This window comes from Falco cherrug, chromosome 15 (genome assembly GCF_023634085.1).
Source record: "Falco cherrug isolate bFalChe1 chromosome 15, bFalChe1.pri, whole genome shotgun sequence".
In the NCBI taxonomy this organism is placed as follows: Eukaryota; Metazoa; Chordata; class Aves; order Falconiformes; family Falconidae; genus Falco; species Falco cherrug.
This window is the reverse complement of record NC_073711.1, coordinates 5315839-5340711: the sequence shown is the minus strand read 5'-3', so window position 1 is coordinate 5340711 and position 24873 is coordinate 5315839. Positions and strand designations below refer to the sequence as shown.

At 46.1% G+C, this 24873-nt stretch overlaps 1 protein-coding gene across 1 annotated transcript; it reads right to left on the bottom strand.

Moving 5' to 3' along the window:
- Window positions 1-205: 205 nt before the first annotated feature.
- LOC102050448 (synaptotagmin-like protein 2) lies at window positions 206-24779 on the bottom strand. The gene is made up of 16 exons (XM_027803649.2): window positions 24646-24779; window positions 22226-22377; window positions 17351-17444; window positions 15717-15810; window positions 15456-15549; window positions 13736-14857; window positions 12303-12401; window positions 10194-10285; window positions 9630-9731; window positions 7563-7732; window positions 6645-6747; window positions 5856-6017; window positions 5052-5130; window positions 4366-4465; window positions 3208-3413; window positions 206-1613 (listed from the first exon to the last, which is right to left on the bottom strand). The coding sequence occupies exons 1-16, from the start codon at window positions 24744-24746 to the stop codon at window positions 1468-1470; spliced, it is 2916 nt and encodes a 971-aa protein (XP_027659450.1). The 5' UTR covers window positions 24747-24779; the 3' UTR covers window positions 206-1467.
- Window positions 24780-24873: the final 94 nt, after the last annotated feature.

The following is a 24873-nucleotide window of genomic DNA, read 5'->3' as shown; positions in this document are numbered from 1 at the left end:
CATAAAATCAATACATCAAGAAGAATATCAAAATATTCACAGAGCTAAAATCTAGAGTAGCGTAGTTACAAAAAACGTTTTCTCCATGACATTTCACTTGCCCTTGGGCAAAAATGATTCATTTTGACATGACAAAATTTAACACCTCTTTTCCTTGCTTTTGTGTTACTCGAGACCATGATAAAAATAGGTACAAGGAGACTAGTTGATGAGGAAAGAAAAACATTCTATTTAATCACAATATATACATCCAAAATAGAAACTACAAAGCTGCATTTCAAAATACATTCACAATGCCACTCTGCCACGGTTAATGTGCCAGATGCAAAGTTCTTGCAAGCTACTGGCAAAAAGGAAATGCCGGCCACGGACAACTTGCTGAGAGGCCTCTGGTGAGAGGAAGACTAGAAGGGCAGCAGGGTATGCAGAGGCAGGAGACCACCCCAGGCAGCTGGAGCTCTGCAGCTACCCTTCACATTCCTTCACTCCCTACTTACTCTCCCACCGGCTCCCAACATCTCCTGTGCTCCAGTCTGATTTTGACCTTTCTTTCCTGACCCGCGGTGCCAGGCTAACGTGAGACTGTTTCCTATGTCATTATTTCATATTGAAGTGTTTTGCACGCAAGGCATTTCAAAGGTGCGATTCGGCTCGTTAGCAAGGCAACCATATCTTACATTTGGGCAAGCACTTTAGTTTATATTGCACTGAAACTGCCCTTTCACAGAGAAACTTGCCTGAGGTCACTGAGGAAGCCTGTGGGAAAGCTAGGAAAACAGCCCCTGGTTGCAAAATCTCACTAGCTGTAGGACCATCACTTCTCTCTTTCACCTTAAAGCAGAAAGAAATTAATACATTGAATTCCTCATTGTTATCCTCCTCAGGTTGCTTCATTTTCTGCTTCAAATACTCCTGTCTTTCTTTAGACTTGCCTTGGATCTCCATTTTCCTTATGTTAGAGATGTGTTATCACCAGTGTCACCAGAGTAAAGCTCTCATTCTGGGACTGTGCTGCCGGTGACTTGGAGCAATTCTACATCAAGTACAAAGTGTACCACTTGCAGGGGAATATGAATAATACCATGCTGCTGCTTTAGTACAACTACATCTCTGCACAGAAAAAAAAAATGGCACAAGAAACAGTAAAAAAAATAAAAATATCTCCTTTTCCTTCTGTCAGCGTTCCCAGAACTTAATGGAATTCAAGGATACCGAATATAAATGATTAAATAAAAAGGCAAATGAAGTTTCTTCTTAGTCAAAATCAAATATAGCATCAGTTTGGGATCTTCCATGTCCTCTGTTAGGGAATTAGTACTTAACATTTACCACCTCCAAAGTGCTGTCCGTCAGTTGCCTTATTACCCTGACACTTGCCAGCCCTGTGGATGGTCTCCATCACCTTGGTGCAGGAAGTTTCCTAATTCTAATGGACACATTCAGCCTTTCAATGGCACAAACAGTAGGTTATTTCAGTTTTTTCCTCCCTGCCAGTGAGCGCAGTGGCAGCAATCCTTCAATCCATTCATTGGCAGCCGACATCATCTCCTGCCAAAAAGCCACCTCCTCTTGTGTGGAATCCATCCAGTCCACAGAGATCCCATAACTCAAACCTGAAAAGAACAAGAGAACTACAATTTTGGAAGCTACACAAAGAGTTTCTACTCCATGCAAAAATACTCAATGGGATGTAACTGTTGCAGGCAGTGGCTTAACATAAAAGGTGCTGACTTCCCCCCAGCAAGTTGCCCCCTGAACACCTCCCGTTCTTCTGCTCATGCCCTCCATTTTACAGCAGACTTCAGAATGAAGTCAACGTAAAAGCCACAAAATGCAAGAACCCTAAACATAACCTGTCAAGGAAAATAATATCGGGCTCAAGCTCTTTCTGCATCTTTCAGAATGGTAAAGAAGGTCTAAAAGGCTTGGGTTTCCCCTTAAAAAGATTTTCTTGTGGACAAGGTGGGATATTTGTCAAAATTCTCTTACTCTGCAATTCACTTGTACAGGAATCAAACTGATAGTGGACAACGTGTGCATTAATTCCAAGTCGATTATCCAACCAAATTTTCATGTGGCAACTACTTGTCATCGAGATAAAATTTGGATCTAAATTTGGATTGCAGCTTATCTTGGGGTTGGTGTTTTTATATCTTGCTTATAGGCTTGTTCTTGTTGCCCCTTCCAACCGGATAGTTCGCAACCCTCCTGGTGACACGTTACAGATTGAAAACAGAGAACACACAAGCAAATCCAATCAGCATGGGTGCACCTGCAAGGCAGACCTTCCAGCTGCTACGAGCCTCTTCCCAATACCCTCAAGGAACAGTTATCATTTATCGCAACATTCTGAAGTCCTCCGTTTGCCTTTCATCTCTCAGAGATCTCTCTTGCTTAACAATAAATAGTTTAGAAAACTTTATAGATATCCCACCCACAAAACCACCCAGATGAAGACATTATCTGTCAAAGCCTAGGCATGGGGTACACTGAAAGCCAGGACAGGATGTTTAGAGAGGGACAAACCTCAACTCTGGACAGCTGGACAATGGGAGATGGTCCCATCTGCACTTTACAACTTGGCTGAAAAACACTGGAATTTTCCTGACTTCAAGGATGAGTAACCCCATTGAAGTAAAACACTTCCAGCTAAGCACAGGGCTAAAGTCCTTCTCTGAACAGGAACCTTATGCCATCAGCTCCCAGGGACAGTAGTCTCAGTACCGATAACCTACCAGATCAACGAGCGTAGCTCGCCCTGTTTTTCAAGCATTAATTACTCCCGCTACTGAAGCATTTGAAGGGAGGAGGTGATTGGACAGAATCACTGGGTGGTGCTGTCCCACATGGCATTCAGGTTCAGCTATGAGCACTCTTCCCTGGGAGGAGTAGCAACATATGTTGACTTTTAAGGCAGCCAGTTTTCCTGGAACAGCAGGAAAGCTCCTTGATGGACCCAAGGAGCTTCTTGAATTTTGCCAGACCTCACAACCAATGCTGGCAGAAAATGTGGGAATAGAGGGTTGCTATCATGGTACCAGGGCCCCCTCCACACAAGACACAGTGCAAGTACCCAGACTGCCACCAGTTACTGAGACTCTCCATCCTTGGTTTCTACCTGAGAGGAAAATGCTCTGCAACTTCCCATTGTATCTGGTGGCTCAGCAATACCGTAACTATTCATCCAATGGAAAGGAAATCACGCACCTGTCCCAAGGCCTAGCCTGATTCCTCCAAGGAAATGGTTGGTAAGCTTTTCATGATCCCACACAGTCAGTTCAACACAAGCATCCTTTAGATCCTCGGTATGAAAGCCATCGTACACAATGGTGTGATTGAAAACAGGGTTTGTGTCTCGTTTTATGACTCTGGTCTTCTGGTAACTCTTCTTACTGGTGTCTGGAAGCACATAGCTTTGAGAGGAGAAAAAATACAGCATGTAGTATCGAGTATCACCTGAGATTTGAATTGTTCCACAAAGTTCCTCAGTCTAAACAAGCTTCAGTTCTGAAGGAGGAATTGGATAAGAGATCTCAGTAGATCTAATGGGGAATGTTCATAATTCCTGGATGAAACTTTTTCTGGCCAAGAAAATCCATTTTAATAGCAAACATTTTCAGAAAGGAGGGTACTTGCTTAAAATCTGCTGCTTTTGGCAATGTTTTTGCAAACTGACATTTTACACTGAAAAAAGGACATTATTTTCACATATTTCTGTTTTCATAAATTTTCATTATTTAAACGACTAAGAGGGCATTTCAAAATGGTCAGTTAGGCTTCTGAACAGTGAACCTTTCTGCAGGATAACTCTGTAAGGATTCAGAAATGTACCAAAAACATGGTGAGCACTTCAAAGGGCTGAAAAAAAATCTTAAAATACTCTTAAAAGATTTTTAATGTTCTGAAAAATTTGCAGCACTGTCTCCCATATAACAGGCAAAACCGATGTTGCAGGCTGCAGAAAATGCACATACTAAATTCTGGAGAAGAGCAAAGAGGATCCAACCATCTCTATATCAGTTCTGGCAAGTCCCTAACAAATTCCCAAACTTTGCATGCAAACCCATATCAAGGCAAAATTCACAACTCCGCGTGAACACGCTGGGCTGAGGTATTCATCTCACTCAGATGTTATTGAGGCAAATCACTGAGTGAGTCACAGGCACTGATTGACCAAGAGCTTTATCACAGCAAGGGTTTTCTTAATTTGGCCACAAGTGAGTAACAAGGGCAATTTTCTCCTGCAGAGCCCAGTGCAACATGAAGGCTTTACAGCATGGCGGCACAGCTAGGTGAGTCTGAGAAGAGGGAAGAAAACCTACTGCTTTGTGGCAGCACAGCCCCAGGATCAAAGCCAACACTTACCATTTCACAAATGAGTCAACTCCAGAAGGACGCAACTGCAGCAGGTCCTTGACGTCTTTGACCCAAATGTGAACTTCGCCAGAGGGAGGATTCTTGGGACCTGCCATTTAGGAGAAGAGAAAAACTGTCACGCTAGTCTTTACAACAGCTAGCAAAATGACAGGCTTCTCCTCCAGGGACCTGAGGGAGCAGCGCCATGACTTCTCTGCGTACTCACTCCTGCTGCCCTGCACCCCTCTGCCTGGCTGCCCCAGCACCACCAGCCCCGTCACACTCGCAGCTGCAGAGAGCTCCTGACACAGTGCGCTGGTGTTGCTTTGAAACAGGGAAGGAGAAGGAACTGCCGGGCAAACCCAGCCTTGTGCCGCCCCTCAGTAAGAAGGGCTGCGTGTTGCTGCTGCTACACTGCAGCACCCTACAGTGCCCACAGTGCTCGTACCCGCTGATGAGTTTGAGGCCGCTGAGCCCTTCTTCTTTCCCCAACACTTTCCCAACAAATGCAGATGTGAACATCAGACGTAGGCTGAGGATAGTGCTACCAAGCACTGCTCGTTGTGCCTTTGTGCTGATCTCTACCATCCTGCTCTAATGACTTTACTCTTTACCCAGCCCTTAAACAGATGAGGCATCGCAAGCTGCATGTCTACATATGGGCAATACTTCTTAATGCACGGAACACATTTTACCTAGGCTTCCCGGAGGGACATACTTAATAGACAAACTCATCACTCCTCGATGATCCACACCGTTAACAGCAGAAAGGCTCTGAAACAGAAAGTTATGACTGACTAAACGAGGGATTGTGTAAATATGGCAAGGCAAACAGCTTTTGAGTTCAATGGAGGGGCACAAATGGACAAACTCTGGTTTTGCATGGCTGGGGCAGCCCATTCTCAGGGCAGCTCCTTTCTTTGTGGCTTTCTTCTCAAACTCAGTCTGTCGGAACCAAAACTTGAGGATTCAGAGCAAGGCTGCCCTTCCAGACGTGTTCAGCTGGACATAATCAAGCATCTTAGTTTTGAAAGACGAATGTCCTTTCTTTTTTGAAAAGGGATCTCAAATTAGACCTCTGAACCCAGAAGCATGCAGGAAGCTGTACAGGCTTTACAAAAAGTGGCACCCGAATATTCACCTCTCAAGGTATGTTCAACTGCATCACCTAGGACTCTGCTGCCTGTTTTTAAGGGGTGTCTTTATGTGAGCAGAGAAAGAGGCAAAATCACATCAGAGTTTTTACTGATTAGTGTCAGATCACATTTATGAAAGCATCCCTACAGATCAGTCACCAAGTAACGCCCCAGAAGGCCTGTGTTCAGAGCACTGAACAAGCCCAGGGCTTGTGGGTGTTTTACCACTCTACCCTAGGTAAAATGCAGGTTGTTCTGCTCCACTACACCCAAAGACCTCAGAGGAGTCAGGAAGGACTTCTGCCACCCCTGAAGGCTTCAAGGCTGGGCTAGGAAGCAGGATAGCAGCTGAGATACACTTACTCGGGGCTTCAGTGGGTACCAGTTGAGTTTCCTGTTGCTCCAGTCCCAGCTGGCCAAGTCTATTTCGATCTCTCCTAAGAAACTGTTACGTCCCAGCGGATCATTGTGCCAAACAGAGAGATTTAATTTTTGGATCAGCAATACCATTTTCTCTATTTTATACTAGAGGAAGAAAGAGAAGTCAGGTTGTTCACATTGTGTTTCTGTTTCTTTCACAACTGCAAATAAACTACTCAAAAGCTTGAATAAGCTCTGAGACACTCACACCCCCTCGACACACACACTAATGGACTGGCCTCACTCTGAACATCTATTTTTTTGCCCTGCAGCAATAGTACTATGCTGACAAAGCTTTTCCGCTGAGCACAAGGAAACCTAGACTCCATTCATCACAGGGCAAAACCAATATTCTTTCAAGAATTATTAACACAGGCCAAGGCACGGTTAAATAATCCTCTAGGCTTTGATGAGTATGGAGACCCCATGCCTCGTGACTGTGTGCCAGGGAAGGGAAGAACCCCCCTCGCTCTGGCTGAAGGCAGGACATGCTGCAGGTCCCTCTCACCTGAAGATCACTGTGTGGTTTTGACGAAGAAATCTTGGGTGCCACATGGATGGGTGCAGCGAAACCTTTAACACCCCTGCCCTCACAAACCCAAGGGAAGAGCAGTGCAGTGTTGGTGGGAGGCAGGCGAAGAAGCCTGGCCAAGAAGGCAGGATCTTTCCAGACCTGACCTGGTACAGGTGCCTACTACAACATGGGTTTTCAGAGCATGTATTTATTCTTACCCGTAACACCTCATTGTAAATGGGATTCACTGTCCTCTTCTTCACTGAAGTTTTCCTCTTACCCATTCTAGCTTTGTCGGGAAGCAGGTAAGTTTTAACATACCTAGAAAAGAAAACAAACTCCAGCGGGATGTTGTTGCATATCACCAAGCTCTAATAAGCAGGCAACACCTGTGAACGGTGGCGTGGAACTATAGAGATGGAGTTGACTCTTTGAGGACAAAACTAACTAAGAGACCTGCTAGGATATTGACTTGCATGTGAAGTTATAAATCTCACCGGAGATGGGTGGATGCTACCAACACTCAGAACAGGCAGCTGTCTAGGCAGTATGGGAAGCCAGCAAGGCCATAAACCCATTTTCTGAGATGCCCACAACTATAGCATCTCTGTGCATTCAAGATCAAGATGAAATTAGAGAAGAGGAAAGAGGTAGAATGTCTTTAACTCTCTCTCTCAGGGTTCAAATCCAAGCTGCTTTTCATAATTTCTTAAACTAGAGATCACTAACCTCTGCACAACCACCATTGTGCCCCTAAAAGCACTTTGTTAGAGACCTCCTTTTCATACAGGCATGTGTATGCATCACCAGAGTTATTACCAAAGTGTGTCCACCATGGGGAGATCAAGGTTCACACAGATGCAAAGAGAACATATTCCAGTGATAACAGGAATTGTCTTTGTATTGATCAAAGCTTCCTCAGTCTTTTCAAATTTAAGTCTGGCAACATATTTACTGATGCCAGTGGCTCCAGAACCATCAGCTAGGAAAGTCCAGCAGTAAGCATGCACCGGAAGTCTGAAGGAAGGAAGGAACCATGACATTTAAAAACAGAAAATATAAGGAAAAAAAAAAGCAGCCTCCAGGACACAAAATTCAGCAACGTAGAAGTCTGAAGGCACCAAAGTGTCACTCACGGGTCAGATCTGCCTTTCTTCTCATCCACAATAGCCAAGTCCTTGCACTGGGACACATGAACCTGGAACTCCCGGTTCTTCTCATCATAGTCTAGAGCAAACTCCACGGTACCTTGGGCATCCACACTCCCAAAATCGCCACTGTAGACACTGAGCACACTACCACTCACCTGCAAGGGGGAAAAGTAAGGTCAGTGCCACTGAAATAGGCACCCACCCACCTGACTTGGTTTCTGGACAAAGACAACAGTCTGGGAAGCGCATTGCCAGAGAAATAATCTGCCATTTCTGTCCCTGTATTATGTTGTGTCCTTGACACAGAAATGGTCCACATCTGCAGCTCTGCTCAAACAAGCAAGGGTTGGGGAACCTAAACAAGCGTCTCACAAGGACGTGTTATCCTAGACCAGGAGGTAGAAGTGCTCTTCTCCTGCATGCTCCAGAAATGCAGAAGATACTTCACCCCTGAATCCCAAAACTTTGGGAAATAGATACTGGGGGAATCATACAAGTCTCTTCCCTTTCTCTATGCTTACAGCTGCCATCCTGACCCAGTCTCATCACTAAGAAAGAAATACATTAACAGAACGTGAACTATCCATATATGACCTTATTATTTCAGGCAGATATAATCACACAATTGTCAATCAATTTTTAAAACAGGCCAGTAAGAACCATATCAGACTAGAAATATAGGAAAACCTATTACCATCTTGTTCCTTTCTCACACTGTGCATGGAGCTGTACAAAACAGAAATAGATATAACCCCTGTCCTGAGGAGCCACTGTCCCACTGGAGACAGCCTGTGTGCACCTACCTGCACAGGAAAACAAGGGTTCTACAGATATAAATCAGGAGCGAGGCACCCAAGAGTCACTTGCTTTGCCAGAACAAACTGCCTTTGCCCACATGCCTTGGGCTTCTTTTTTCAAGGCTTTGTCTTTCACTGGTAGAAAGTGATGAAGCAGAAACAAAACACAGCTCCAGAAAAGTGAGAATTTTCTATTGCACCAATCACTCATGATTCCTGACAGGATAACATAAAAGCAAATGTTGTTTACAAAGCAAATAATTAACCCTCTTGGTACTTTTCTGTGGTACAGCCATGAACAATTATCAAAAAACCTTCCTAGTAATTAACCTAATTCTTCTCTTTCTGCCCCTACTTCCTTTGGCTCTGATTTTCCCTCTATTACAACCTACAGAAACCTGCTAAACATCTCCTCTTAGTCTCTGGAGCTGCATTTACCATCCATCCCATCAGGATACTCGCCCCAGCAGAGAATCCTGAACAAAATTTTTCAAGAATACCTGTGTGACTTGGGCACAAAAGGCTCATTCATAGCTCCCAGACTCTCCAGATAGAAGGACTCATATGCCCCAAAGTTCAAGGTGTTTTTTTAACATGTTTGTTACATTCATGACCTCTCCCTGTCAGCTTTACCTCACATATATTCTTTAAATCTCACATATACACCTTGGAGATACCTGTAACAGTAACACAGCAAATTCAAGCCTCCTCCCAAAACACTGTCTCTAAGGAATCTTCAAAAAACGCTCAACTACACACAATCAGCTCTTTTCAGCTTTCCTTAGAAGTTGAAGCTCTAAATCACGCTTTTGCTGTCCAGCTCCGAGTTCCCTTGAATTTGCCGATGAAGTGAAGGATGAGCTTGCAGAGGGCACCCGTCTGCAGTCCTGGCTCTTTTGCAGCTGGACCACAAACGTGTCACTTAACAACTGTGTGCATTTCCCCACCTAGAAAAAGTCCCCCCCCGTCTCCTGCATGCTGCCTGGCTTCAGAGCATCCGCACTTTGGAGTGGGGGCTGTCGCTGACTGTGAATTTATCTAACAATGATGCACTGGGTCTTTAATTTGAAACGGTACCTGGAAACACTCCTTTAACCCGAGTAAGTAATTAACTATCGCTGTTCTTTTAATAATGTACCATACAGAAACCAAAAGGATACTCTGGAGGCCACATCATCAGTATCAGCCTAAATGCAGTGTCACTGCATCCGGATGAGAAACCCTGTCTAGCGAGATGTACGCGTTAAATACCTACCGAGGAGACAGATGCCATGTCGGACGAGTGGCTGCCAATGCTAGGCGTCTTTTTGTGCTTGTTAAACTGGAAGCTGATTTCTGAAGCCGTGTCTGATTCAGTCTGCTCAGAAAATAACAAGCATCTTTAAGCTCTGCCTGAGCACTTTGCAACACTACAGAAAAAAACCCAATAGCTCAGCAGAGTCCCATTAAGCGGCGATCAGGTTAGGAGAGTGGAGGAGAGCGCAGGGAGTCTCCCCAGAGGCATTCCCTCCGATCGGCAGTGAACGTCATCATTAACTGCCTCCAAACAGAGCTGCATGCAGCTGCTGGGCTCTTGGAAAGGGCACAGAAGAGTGTGGTTTGAGACAGTGGGAAATACGAAACCTCCTCCAAAACAGAAGGGCTGGGCTGGATTACTGGGAGCTTTTTTCTTAAGGCTTTTCTCATTTATTTACGACAGAACCAAGGCGTGCTCTAAAGCAAGTGCTGTCAGTGTCCAGGAGAAACATTCCTATGAAACCAACTGCCATTCAGGGGATGCTATGAACATTATTCCAGCCATTTCTGGCATCTAGCCTACCTCAGACAACAGGAGAGGAGACGATCTGCTCAGCTCTTTGACTCTTTCAGGTTCAAGAAACTGATGGGGTATCAAATGAGGTTTATTGTACGCTGTAGGCACAAACACAAAAAGGCATCAAGACATCTTGTCAGAGTCAGGAAAATATAAGTCACATTTTTGTTTAAGGGCACAAAACAGCAGGAAAAGCGTGTAGGAGACACTGGACCACCACCTATATGCCCTGTTGCTGTCGTCTTGCCATTGAAGCTGACCCTCCCCAAGACAAAAACTGCTAACTAGTATCTTAAAGCTATTTTCAATGTGGTTTTTGTTCAGTGTGTGGGAGTGTGCACACCCCCTCTAGTGGCTAATGTAATTCATTATTAGCCGAAGGACATGTATCTTTGCACCACTTTCTTTGTGTAGATTTAATTTAGACTAAAGCCATACAGATCTCCCTCCTTGTCAAAGAAACCAAACATGCTCACGTTTTCATCTCATAGCACACTGGCCTGTACAAAACAGCTGTAAAATATTTATACCTACAATTTTCACCATTGCACACACCTCTCCAATACCGTGCTAGACAAAGAGGTGGTCAATAGCAAGATATCTAAAAGAAAAAAGTCAAAAAAAGCTTTTGATCAGCTTAGAAAGATGGTTATTGGACTGCTTAAATGTCTAAATAAAACCTATTTGTTCTATCTTTATCTTTTATAAATAACTCCCTTGAATATGACTACCTCCATCCCAGAAGAACTTGTTTTTACAAGATACATGTGCATAAACATGCATGCACATATACACGTGTTTAGCATGTTATCCATGATGATACATTCTTCAGTGCTCAAAATGTCCAAAAGGTTCTTTAGCATTTTTTATAAGGTTTACCTTTTGTATGATTTACCTTTTATATGATGTACGATTAATTTGATAATTACTATTTTTATTTCCAAACACGAGCAAAGCATCAAGTCTAGCCTGCTCCACAGACTACTTGTTATACTGCCAACAAGTAAGCGTAACCCTGCGGAGGAGGGTTTCCAAGGGTGAAGTTTGTGGCTCTAAACGAGCTTTAATAAGGGGAGGCTAACATCTTGGTTGTCTGTGTGACAACCCCGTCACTGGACAGCAATGCACGTGGGACCTGAAGCTTCGAGCCACCATGCCGTGTGTCACGCTGCTGCACCATGCGACGCAGCACGCACGTGGCATGAGGCTACCGGAGGGGTGGGCACAGCCACGGAGTGATGCAGCGTGTCCCAACCCAAGTTGCCCTCCATGTGCCCTGAAGGGGACTCTCCTCCCTCCCGTGACCAGGTGTCAGCTTGATCGTTTCCTCTGAGCGGCTTTACCCCTCCTCGGGCACTGCCTTCCCAGCCTTCTCACCTCGGTGCTGGCAGCCGCGGCCTCACTACTTTGCTTTTAGGCAAGCTCTTAGCTGTCTTCTTGGGCTTGCCAGTTGTCACCTTTTGGGGACTGAACCTGACTTTTTTGGCCGCAGAGGCTGCTTGTTGCCTTCCTTCAGCCTCCATCCTTGGCTGCAGCTTTCCTGGGCTTCTTGGTAGCACAGACAGGTTTCTTGGCCATGGGCTTCTTCAGGTTTGCTGCTGCTTTCTTGGTTGCCTTCTCCTTAGCTTTTGGTTTCCCAGGGAGAAACCGTCACCATAAAGCACGTCCCACCTGGTAGCTGGGGAGATCAGCCCAACGAACAGGGTCTGCGCTGGGCGAGGTGAGAGGCCCAGGCTGGGCACTGCACGCCCCGTGAGCGTGTGACACGAGTCTGCAGCACCGAGGTCTGGCACCTCCGATTAACCCACCGTGCAGGCTGCAGCTCCCACAGTACTCGGTGGGGGAAGAGGAGAGACAAGTACAAGCTTCTTGCCAACCCTTTGAAGCCACTGCTTTTTTTGCTGGAGACACTGAGTAACACGCCATCAATCTAGCTGCAATTTCCTGGCTCTGAATTTAATTTTAGGCACTATAAACTCTCTAATTTGATGATGAAGCAATATGTCATTTTCCTTGCCTGGTACATGCACAGAAGCACCAGGGATGCAGAATCCGGCATAATATATTACCTTCAGGGAACGTAAAAGAAAAAGGAGAAAGAAAAATGTTACTCACTCTCTGTGGTTGTGTAAATGTTCACCATGCTCTTTGCAAGATTAATGCTATTTGCTCGGGCCAATGCCTGAGCGGCGGGAGAATGATCCCCATCTTCCTCTGGAATACATGAAAAGCCAAATCAACACGGTAAATAAATAAACACAAATGGGCAGTGTGTCAACAAGCACGCGTGTGTGTGTGTCTCTCCTGGCTTGTTCGCTCTGTTTAGAGGACACTGCAGTTACATTACACAGGGCTGCTTTCAAATCATTAGTGCACTTTAATGTCTCTCCCTGAGAAAAACTCTTCACACTGTGATGGGAAATGTAAACACTGGATTAATCTGGTCCCTAAAACAGACCAGCACTTGCAAAGAGCTTCCAGTGAAACACAGCCATCTGCTAATATCATCCTGAAATGAATATAATAATAAGTCCAAAAACCTGAGAAATATAGGAATGATCTGGTATATAAAGGGAATATTTGCGTTAACCTGAAGTGCAACTCAGGATTTTCATAGAAATGTTATATGAGGTAGGAAATAAGGCAAAAAATGACACGGTTAAAAATCAGATGAGTCTATGGAAAATCCTCTCAAAGAGGTCTTACCCAGGTGCATGAGCACAGGAAATCTGGAAAAAGGAGAGAAGCAGCTCTCTCTTCCTAGGTCTTGGCATGGCAGAGGGCAGAGCTGTGGGCAGTTGGAGCCCACACGTAAAATGAATGCAACTAACAATAACTTTTGCTCACAGCAACGGTCACTACAAGAGCCCATCAAACCCAGAGGAAAAGGCTGCTAAAGTGGTGAAACTATTGACACCGTCATGGTTGAGAACATGGTATCAGAACCCACAAAGATCAGACTCCTTGTTCAGTCCACTTTGGTCACAGTTTAATATCCAAATTCACTTGTGCATTCCCAAAAGACCCGAAATGTCATTTAAGCACTGACACCAGCAGCTATATCAAGACAGCCTAACGGCCAATGTATTTATTAAATGCTTTGCTTCACATTTTATTTCTTCTCTTTGTGTCAGACTTATCTCTACCACCACAAAGAATTCCCCCAGCCCCACATCTGAAGAAAGTACAGTCTTCCCAGTGAGTGAAATGAAGTAAGTTCCTATGACCTGCTGTAGGTAGCACTAAAGAAATAGAGGGATGTCCCGAGCTGGGGTGTTTGCAGGCAAGGCCTAGGGGCTGGTGGCAGGGAGGAAGGCAAGGGAACACGGCACTGCCCTCTTTTACACTTCGTACCACGCTACACAAGATTTGTTTCCAGAGCTGTTCACTAAACACATTCCACACATGCTAACTCTGCACAGACTGCACTATAGAATAAATGGACAAATGAAGAAAATATGCAAAATGCAGAAGGGTTAGGGAAGAAAACAGGCTTAGGGATGACACTGTACTGCGATTTCACAGGGTGCAGTTACAGCCCTCAGTACCTGAGTAAACAGCTGAGTCCATTCCCTGAACGACTTCTCTCTCTCTGGCTGGTTCACCGGGTGTTGGCTTGTCTGAAGACTCACACGTTTTTTCCGCAGGTAGCTCTCCATTTATTTCCATGTTGTCATGAGTGCCCAAATCAGATCTTTCCTCTTTCTCATCATCGTTTTCACCATCTGTAAGCACAGGCTCGATCAGTATCTGCACCCTGCTTGCCAGGGAAGTCGCTGTGTACTTGCGCTCTCCTGCCACGATAAACCTGTCTGTAGGCGTCTCTGGCTCAAACGTGCTGCCAGACACTTCTTCGGTAGGCGACTCGATTTTGACGGAAGGCGCTCGCACAGGCAATCTGGATTTCTTGGAGCAGCGCTGTGCCGCCTTCTCTTCCTCAGGCACCGGCAGCTTCCCGTTGCTTTCACTCAGTGAGTTATTTCTTGTAGCCAGGCTGCCTTTGCTCTTAGCATATGTGGATCGAGGAACGACAGAAAGTGAGCCCTTCCTCACAGGGGCTACGTAGCTTGGTTCTTCCTCGCTGGAAGACAAGGTTATTGTCCTTTTGTAAGGGGTTCTTGTTTTGGTGAGGACACCAGGTTTTTCTTCACTGTTCTGGCCTTGTCCAGACTGCACAGAGAGCGAGCGGCACAGCTTGAACTGCCGACCCTCTGCCTCCGCCCAGCTTGGGTCCTCCAGCACATTTCTCACTGTCGCAGAGTCTGCGCCCTTCTCCCAGAAGTTCTTCAAGTTTTTGAAGTGTTCACGATTGAGGCCGATATCCTCCTCTTTGTGGCTCATCGATGAGATGGTATAGTTCACACCTTGCTTCACAGCCTGACTGCTTTCTCCCTCTGCGGTCAGAGGCTTGGGGCTCACCAGCAGCTCCCTCTTTGCAAGGCTGTTCTCTGCCAGCCCCATGTGATTCACAAACTGCTCGGATCTGGGGAAAGTTCTGCTTGGTTTCCTCTTAACTGGTAACTTGCTGGGCGCATAATTATCTTCGGGTGGAGTTTTTGGCCCCACTGTGGTGCCAGTGGCTCCATGAACAGCTTCTCCTCCAGCTGTACTGCTGGGCTGAGGCACAGCATCCTCTGAAAGCTTGGGGGGCAGTGGAGATGCTCCGTGACCTACAACAACAACAGATGCTCACAGCCTGGGCCATCACATCATATCGTATTTCCCTGGAAGACTGGGCTGCAGCTTCTCAAAGAGAAACCAGGGGCAGTTTCCAGAAACCATCCGTGTGTTCCTGATTCTTCCCCATTTCCATCTGAAGCAAGCCCTGAAAACCCCAGCCTGAAAACCTGAAAACGGGAAAAATCCACTGAGCTCTAAACTGCAGCTGTGAGCTGGGGATTTGTTTGCAGCTTTGCTTTCAGTTTGACAGCTTTCCTACTGGCTATTTGCTACGTACCAAAAATACACTATATATTCAAGGCAGGACAGAGGAGGTAACTTGGATCTATGGATTAAGGAGCTGTGAGCCAAGTACTCAGTTCAAGTCATACTAAGAGCCAGGAGACATTTCAAGTCATTGGATTTGTTTTTTCTTGGTCCCTGCTACCTTGGGCGTAATTCATACAAATGTTGGCAGCCCGTTTTCGCATGCCAAGGTAAGAAATACTGTTTGTTATTCATTTGTACACACACAAAATAGCATCTTGTCTCTTGGTGTTTGATGTTGAAAAACAAAACCACCAATGGCTCACTGAACAAAACCCTTACCTTTTCTAGACAAATGCAAGCTGTTTGTTGCAGCCACAAATGGACTTGTTCCAGTGTCACTCTCTGAAGAAGAGACATCATGTATACTGGATCTCTGAATGGAAAACAAACACTATCAGTGTATATAAACTGAAAAGACTGGAAAAATCTATTTTATTCAAGCACAGACACCAGGGCAGGCAGTCTGTGGAGCCCCTGCCAGCAGGTACAGACTATGTGAAGGTCCAAGGAATAAAGGTGCAGAGGCTGTGCCTGTACTACCTTGTGTGACGCAGACAGCGGGGCAGGAAGTCTTGGCTTCAGTTTTGGCAAGATTTTACGCTCCTCTGTGGTATCAAGAGCAGATGTGCTGGATCTGGGGGGGAGGAGAAACAGCTGAGGGAGATCAGTGGTAGTGATGTACCTGGTAGGGTGATCATGCAGTCTTCAGCACCATCTCAGCTCTGCTCATCTACTTTGCCACTTTGATCTACTGACCCAGCCCAATATAAGGCTGCCCAGAGCTGCTGCCTTCATTTATTTTCCCCATTACTGCTTGCAGGGAAGGGAAACATGTTAAATGACCAGAACATGGAGTAAGGATGAGTCTCCCACTGCAGCCAGCACAGAACTTGCTCAGTAAAAATAATAGTGCCAACTTCTAGGTTTAGTCAGACTTTCCCCTTCTGGGAGAAAACCATAAGGGGAAAGCACAGGAACCAGCAGTGCCAGAAGAGCCCAAGAGCCTTGCAGGAGGAAGATGCAGTGCCAGGCTATGGCCCAGGAAGGAACCGGCCACACCTCCCAGTTCAGGCCAAAGGCAAAACCAGATTGATGTAGGATTTAGAAACTACAGGAATGACTATGACAACAATAGTTGAGGCAAAACTATAGTAGAGGATATAAATCTTTATGCTTGGAATAGAAGTTAATTAATAATTGCCTGGTAAATAAATGGAAGAAACACATATCTCAGGTGGTTTACTTGACTGTTTCTACCATCTTTGGGAGTGGAGTGTCTAGTGGTGGCTGCTCTCCAGATGGAGAGCAGCAGTCAAGCTGGTAAGATTTCATATGGGAATGCTTTGTGCTTAGAGCTGAATGAGGAAAACAAAGCAAGGTTTTCAGGATTTAATCAACCCCCAGAAAAACCATTAAGACCATTGCTGTGCCAGTAAAGCAGGAGCATCTCAGGCTTGTTGACTCTGGATCCTTCATTAAGCAACACCCAGTGACCAGCTGTAAGAGATGTGGAAGTGTTGTCAAGGCCCATATTTAATATTTAACTGGAGCAATCACCACCTGTGAAGAATAATTCCTCATTCTGCTGACAAAATAAAATGCAAATGAGATGGGCGCAACAATAAATGAATATGTGAATATTTTAACGGCTTCTCCATAGTCCACGAATATGGAGTGAGGTCACTGATTTGCTCGTTGGAGCGCTTTTAGTGGGTGTTTCTGCTCAGTCAGCACAACGTGAAAACCTACCAAGCCTTGATGGAGAGTGCTGAGCACTGGACATAGAGGTTGGCACCAGCAGGAAATGAGCGGTTTCCTCAAACAGTTCATTTTGTTAACATTGCTCCATGGCAAAAATTAAACAAATACAACCATAATTGCCTTGAAAAACTAACCAGAATATCCTGACATTACAGACAGCTTCCATTTTACTGACCTCTTATCAAATCATGCAGGAAAAGACCTTTCTGGGATAAGCACATTAGCACTTAGCTATTAGGGGAGGATTGATACTCTGACAATTCCTGGAAAAAAGATTTTAAAAATATCCTATACAACCTATTACTTATACAGCCTTGGAAACTCAGTTAAAAACCAGGATTTAATGGGTAGCATTCAATTTTCATTAGAAGTAAGAGCAGCAGCCAGAGCATTGCGCAAGCAGTGGTGGTTACCTCTCCTCTCCCGCGCCAGCAGCGTGCTCAGGGAAGGGAGGACTCGGGGCAGCTCTGCTTCCCAGACCCGTTCGGATGTGCTCGTTGGCCTCATCTGTAATATAGCAAAGACAATTGAGAAATGACATTTCATTAAACTTGTCATGATCGGTGTGTTTTGTTTGGGGAAAGAAAAGGCCCATGGGTCCAAGAGGCCAAAGCGAACTGCCTAATGTCTGGCTCATGCCAGGAGCTGTCACATCACTGGAAACCTTTGCAGGACACTGCCACAGCTGTCAATAAAGTTAATCCGTTCCAGGATTTAAATTCAGCCGTTTCCTGTTTTGACTCAAGTCATTGGATCTTGGCAAACAAAGGAGGAGGCCAATACAGTTAATTAAGAGATCCCTGTTATTTTTACTGGCACAAGGCTCAGCTATGTCTTTTAAGCTCTCAAAGACCCTAAAGAAAAAACAATAGAAGACGGTAACCTTTAGAGCAGCGTGCCAGGGTGTAAAGTTGCATTAGACATTTGCTGGCAAACAGGCTCTCTTGCTTCTGCAAAACCAAAACGATTAAACTCTCCAACAGCAACAAAAAACGAAGCGTAGTCTCGTCTGCAGTTTCTGCACACACTTATGCAATGCAGCTAGGTCTGTTTTAAAGAGTAAATCTACCCGTTCCAAAACCCGCCAAATCTCTTTAGGATATATTTCATTACACAACATAATAGAATCAGAGGTTCAGAGGATTCAGCTGTGACATTAAATAGTATAGCCTCACTTAAAACGGCACTAAACCCCAGAGCACAGCAGTCCTACAGCAGGCCGTGGTATCAGTGTCACACCAACGTTGCCCCTGTGGTACCATCCAGCAGCAGGTGATGGGGATGGAGCTTCATTCCCCCTTGCCTGTGCATCCCCATGGAGACAAATGCTGCAGTCCCAACAATTCCTGCTGGCGAAGCGCCTGGCCCTGTGGTGCAGAGGACCACGGCAGGCGCTGCTTGGGGCTGTCTGCGTCAGGACCATGTGCTTGGCACACACACGGGATGGCAGCTGGGTGGCCCCGTGGTTCCCACAGCAGCGGGAAGCAGCGGACTTGCTCCTGGCGGAAGACAGGACCCTGGCTGTGTAAGAACAAGCCGGTTTTAGAGAGCAAGTTTCTGAGAGAGTGACTGCGTTTTGCCCATGCAAACGTTCATGTGCAAAAAGCATCACTGAACATTGTTTCGGGAGAGACAAGCTGTGACACGTGGGCCACATCACATGCAGGCATGCGAAGGCACGCTGAGGAGCATTTATACAGTGAGCCACGTCCTCCTGCCCCAGACCCCGGGGAGGGAGGTGCCAGCAGGTAGCTGCTCTGGAAGCAGAGGAACCAAACACACAGCTCCCACATGTTCCCTCTGCCTGTCATGGTTGAAAAGACCTTGACAGCCGAAGACCGCACTTCTTTCTCACCTCACTTCCAAAGGCACTGTGTCAGGCTTGCCTTTCACTGACACGTCCCCCTCAGGGACAGCTCCCCGCGCCCGGCTGGCAGAGGCAGTGGGAGCTGTTTGCTTCCTCCCATCCGAATCACTGCCCTTCAAAACGGCTCAGCCCACTGACACAGCTATACCTGGCTTCTATAACCACAAACAAATAGGCTATTAGTATGTTATAATCCATCAAGACAAGAAAAATGCTTTTGCTAACTTCAGGATGAGACAGAATAAGAAGCAAATTCCAACAAAAATTAGTAGTGGCCTGACCAGTTTAACTTGTCCATACATATATTTGTACACATATGTATACGGCCACTCCTGCTCTAACACTTCAGTTGCTTTACTCATTTCCTATCACTCTAAACCAAAGACACCGCACGCTCGGGGAAAGCATGGCCAACCGTGCCATTGGGGCTGACTTGCCTCAGCAGGTAGATAAAATGGTCCCTTTCCCACCCAATTGTTAGCTTTCATCCACTGCACACAAGCTCAAGAAGAAGTTATCACCAAATTTATCCACCTGCACTGCCCTGTGGGCTGTAGTTTCAATATAGGGTATCTATCCATTTTATAGATTTACATTACTGCTGGTTACTAACGTTTTCTACTATAATCAATACCAACTGTGAAGACCCTTAGGGATCCACACAGCTCTCCCTTCTGAAGGTGAAAACCCTCCTCCAGAAAAGGTCACTGGGCATTTTCCTGTGCAGGCACCGATTTCCACCCCTCCTCAGCCCGTTTACCATGCAACGGGAATGCCAGCAATTATCTCAGCAGGGATTTTCCATGCAGGAATTTTCTTATTTCACTCCCCAACGCAGTCATCAAAGACTTAAATCAGGATTACCAGCCCTGGACTCACAAACACATCACACTGATTTGGCTAAAAGAACATGCACCCCTTCACCGCCTTGAATGCCAGGAGAAGGTGAACGACTACGATCTTTTCAGGAGAAGAAAAAAAGGTGTCACGGTGGCAAGTAAAGGCCCTTATCTCACCTACTGCAGACTGAACGTGAGCTGCACGGCCAAACTGTTCATAAAGGGGCCTTATCCTTGTTCCCTGATGGGCCAAGCGCTGCTCTCACCAGTGCAATACTCTTGCTGACAAGTCCATCATGTGAAGGGGGAAATCTATATGGTAACCACTGCAGGAGCTGAGTGTGCAACAGGCAACAGCAAGAAGAAAATGTTAGCTGCAGAATCCTGATCCTCAACCAGTGCTGTAAAATGGCAGTGGGAAAAATAAGAGGAAGGACTAGTCATGTGTTATACTTGTGCTTTATCAAAATGAGTCTGAGAATAGAAAAAGAGAAAGGAAAGAAAAAAGTTGAAAAAGAAACAGAGGGCTAAATCTAAACGTAATTACTATAGTAATTTAATAACATTTGCTTCTTCCTTCTTAAAACAGCATTAGTCAAGTAATGCACATGCAAAGACATAACTTACATATTACTACTATATTAATAAGGAGGTTATTTTAGATGATAATGTGAGACCACATCTCATACATGCACATCAGCAAAGTTAAATCTAAAACCAACAGTACTTCAAATCTTGCTTTCCTGAAATGGGCAGCAAGCTAAGGGTGCTGATGCCTGTGGCAAGGCAAAAGGCAGACGAATCCAATTCACTGCTGGCTGCTAACGGGGCTGCAGACAACAGAGCATTTGTCTGACCTGGGCCCTAGCAGAGGGGCTGCTGAAGCGTCTGTCTCTTCACCCAAAGAGGGTGTAAGCACAAATGCATGTCCTCAAAGAGCAGAATATGCTCTGCAGAAATGGATATACTCTGCAGAAATGGCCATGCAACTCTATCGAGCTGGAAAAGGTTTCATATGTTTTAGCATTCTGGAGGGATGATAAAATAGTAAATTCAATGACATCATGAATCCTTAATACCAAGGATAAAAGCAACTTCATATGAAATATGATGGGTCGGTTCTGCATCAGAGGCTCCAATGAATCTATGCTAAGTTATGAGAGCTGTCAGGGGTAAGTAAAAAGCAAAAAGAAAATGAGGCTCTGGGTTAGCGAAGTCCCTAGCCAGCGTTTAGCTTTGAGAACGTGTCTATGTAATGTGGAGCTAAGAGGGGTACACTAAACCCAGGCAATTAACGTTACAGAGATAGCCTCGCCCGCGAGGCCCACCAAGCACAGGAGTGATCTATAGCGCTGCTACCCCACGGCAGGAATGGGTAGCTGGGCCCAGGAAAGAGCTGAACTGAACTGGTGGAGATGACATTGGAGTTTTGGACAGATGGAAGACAACCCTTTAACGGACAGTAGTCTTTACTCCAAAAGAACACAGCCGTTATAGGGTCCTTATATGAGGGACCATGGTAGAGTGTGCCCAGAGCTGTGGATCAGGGCCATGGCTGCCCCAGAGCAGCAGCAGCAGCCAGTCCCTCACCAGCCATGTCTGGGTATCTGTGATTACCCACCCTGACAAATAATCAAGGAGGAGACTGAGCTGCAGTTCCGCGGTCCTGCTGTGGAGTGGTTGGCCTGTCTTCATGTTGAGGACTGGATATGAATCATCCCCGGTTCTGCTTTGCACAAATGTTCAGCACAAAGTGCCAGCTCCAGGCTGGTTACATTTGGACTCAAAGCACAGCCCTGCTCGTTTCACACGGGGCTGATCACTTCTCTTCGCTGAACTGAGCCGACAGATCTGATTTGATCTGTTTTACATACCACCGTGAGAGTTCATCTGCACTCCAAACAACACACAAAACATCTGCCTTGAACTAGCACACGGTCCCAGAAACACCCTTGCTAAGGCACAGCAGCCTGGGTATCGTTCAGACTTGGCCCCAAAGCCCTTTTTACTTTGAAAACCACATCGGGCCTTGGCATTATACCCATGTAAAAAGCTAGGCATGGACTCTCTCAAGTGAGCAAATATTTGCTCTCCCTTTACAGAGATGTGACAGAGCCTACCACCCCAGAGGCCTGCAAGAGCAGCTGCCCGGCTGGTTCTGTCAGACCACTCTAGGAATCAGGGCAGGGGGGGTGCCTGACCCACACATAGCAGTTTGATGCCAAAGATTGCCGCACATCATCCCCTTCCCTTTTTTGCTTCTATGACAAGAAATGCTGCCAGTGACCTCTGACAAATGGATGTTTCGGAATAAAGAAGCTGAAGTGGGGAAAAGGCATTTACTGCACACAGCCGGTAAACAGCTTTTGCCTTGGTCCTCTGCCACACTGTAGTATTTTCTTGGGCCCTGATTTTGGTAATTGTGTATTTTCTTCTAGTACTGAAAGATTAGCTAAGAATCCCCTTATCACAACACACTGGCTGGCCCCCAACAGACTCCCAGTACAGGGAGCCCCCCATACCTGACCACTTTTTTCTGGTCCATCAACTTGTTTTCTTGAGACGCACACCAACATACTTACTTTCTAGTTTGCCTTTTTTCCTTCTAATCGATGCCCGAAGTAGATCCGGCCCCTCTAAGTCTTCCTGAAATCGCTTTGCCTTCACTTCAGAAAACCATTCACCTGTCACAAACTTCTTCTTCTTTTCATCCTTGATGGAGCCTTGTATCCGCCTGAAAATCAGTGAGAACATTACAGACCAAAAAGATCTCGCAGGTTTTGACATCCCCTGAGCTACCTTCATAACAACTGTCCGTACAGTTCACACGTCTTATATTATGAAGGATCCAGAGATTATTCTCTGCAATCCCAAGGGCCAAAAGGGCATTAAAACAAAAGCTGATTTATTCTTTATCTGAAATGGGAACAGCACCTTGTAAACACGTGCTTTCAACTCTTCCGAATTTTCCAAATCCAAATCAGTCACCTGGCAATGAGATTTGTCTATTTGCTTTGCAGCCCTGAGCGTTCAGGAAGGGATGGGGCTGTTTGCAGGTCTTGCACTTCTCCATTTTATTTGTCTATTAATCTCTTTACGAGCGGCAAAGCCTTTTGGATCAAATCTGATGCAAACCATGGAAATAAATCATGTTATTTAGGTGAGCAACACGACCCTACAGCTTTCTCCTTGGACACTGCTCCTCTCCCTGCTCCTCCTGCCATGCCAATTTTGGCACTCAAACAGTTAGTTCTCCTTCCTGAGCACAGCTTCTCCTACTGTAACTCACTTGGGCACACCCAGGGCTGGTTTCTGGCACCTAAACCTGTCAGCGCTCTGTCTGCCAGCCTGTACTTTTAACCCTCCTCTGGTTATTTTGGTTTTATACCAAGGCTTGCTGCATTAGCTGCCTTTCAGCTGGCACTGCCTCCCACACCTCACCGCAGTTCAGGGTTCCTAAAAGAGCTGAGAGGCCAGAAGAAACTCCCACCACAGTCCAGTTCTCAGCAAGAAGAGGGGGAAAAACCCCAGATAACTACTGGAGCCCATAAGGGTCAAGCTGGGGGGCCCAGCAGGACTGACAGCCAGGGAGCTGGCAGATCCCATCTACATCAGGGCTGCATCTGCCCCTGTGAGGGTCTTGAGGTGCTGGGCCAGAGGAGATGTAGGAACATATTTTAGTCTTTTTGAGACCGTATCAGTGTGCTGCCATTGCCCTCATTTCACCCCGCAGGCAGGTTGTGCTGGAGCCATACATCCACACTTGCACCAAAGGTCTTTCCACATATAGCCATATCGACAGCAAGGGGCAACGGCACCCCCCTAGTCAGGATCTAACTCACTTTGCTCCCAAACGAAAGCCTTCTGTGCAACAGCTTTTGAAGAGAAGTGAAACAAAACTGAAATAATCCAAACCAAAATCTTTTCCCCAAACCTCCGCTGCAGAGCAGAAATTTTACAGCATTTCAGAAACAGAAAAGAAAAAAAAAAAGATAAAACCTTTTCAAAACCTTGTTTCAATTTAGAGGAGATGTAAGAGCATGCAGGCACATATGCCCCAGGTCCATGCTGCTTGCATGCCACCGCCAGTTCTGTTTCCCCAGCTCCCACCCCTGAGCAGAGGCCAGGGCACGTAGGCTTCCCAGAGCCTGCTGCAAAGCTGCCCACCCCCCCTTCAAGCCTTGAGTATCCCTTCTACACGGGGCTTACTCTTTTTTGGCTCAACGGCAAGTCAAAGACTCACATCCTTAACAGGGGTAAACTCACACAGTGCCATCCACGCTCACTGAACTACTAATTTCTTGCCATGGAGAGCTCAGTGCCAGCTTCCTGAGCCTGGTGCATACTGTCAGCCCAGATGGTCTAATGGCTGGCATTTAAAAAGTGACAGCAGCAACAAGCAATCCCGATCAACCAGAGCTGAGCTCCAGGATGGCCAGTGGCAAGTCAGCTGAACTGAGAGTGGTTTCCTGGCTCTGAAACGGCTTCCCGCAAACCTTTGGCACATCACATAGCATCTCACTGCCCCTCTCTGCCTGCACGACGGATGCTGCACACACACCCCACCTCAAAGAGCACCGGAGGGATACAAAACAGAGACAGGGATGAAAGTCTCATTTTAAAACACTCTACAGGATTTTTGAGCTACTGCGTGAGGAAAACAAGGTAGAAGCTACTCCCTTGCTTGAACCTCTGACACTGAGAAATCGGCATCTTCCTCCATAGAGCAGGAAAGGGATGATTTCCCTTGGCGTCTCTGAGGGCTGCTGATTAAGAGTCCAGCCCTGCAACCCTGCAGAGGGGACAGCAGCGACAACAGGATGGCTGAGAAAGCAGGAGGTGAAATGAAAAGATCTGTCAGGATCTGAGCAAGAAGGGACAACACTGCTACAGCCTGCATCTCTCCTTGCTGCACACACACACACACACTCTCCTCTCTAAAAGAAGCAAAAAAAAAATCTCCCCCAGGGGAAGCTCCTGCTGTCATTGCACACTCCCTCACCTGATGCGATCCCCATCTTTCTTCTTCAGCTCTGCATCTCTCTGCAGAACCTTCATCAGCTTTTCATACTCCTCCTCAGTCAGGAAGCTCAAGTCCAACATCTTCCCTGCAACCTTCTTCAGTTCTTCAGACAGCTGAAGCAGTGACACACCAGGAACTAATCCAGCCCAGGCTGCGGCAATGCCATGGGCAGCCCCTGTGCAGCCCGCTCTGGTGCGCTGAGCAAGA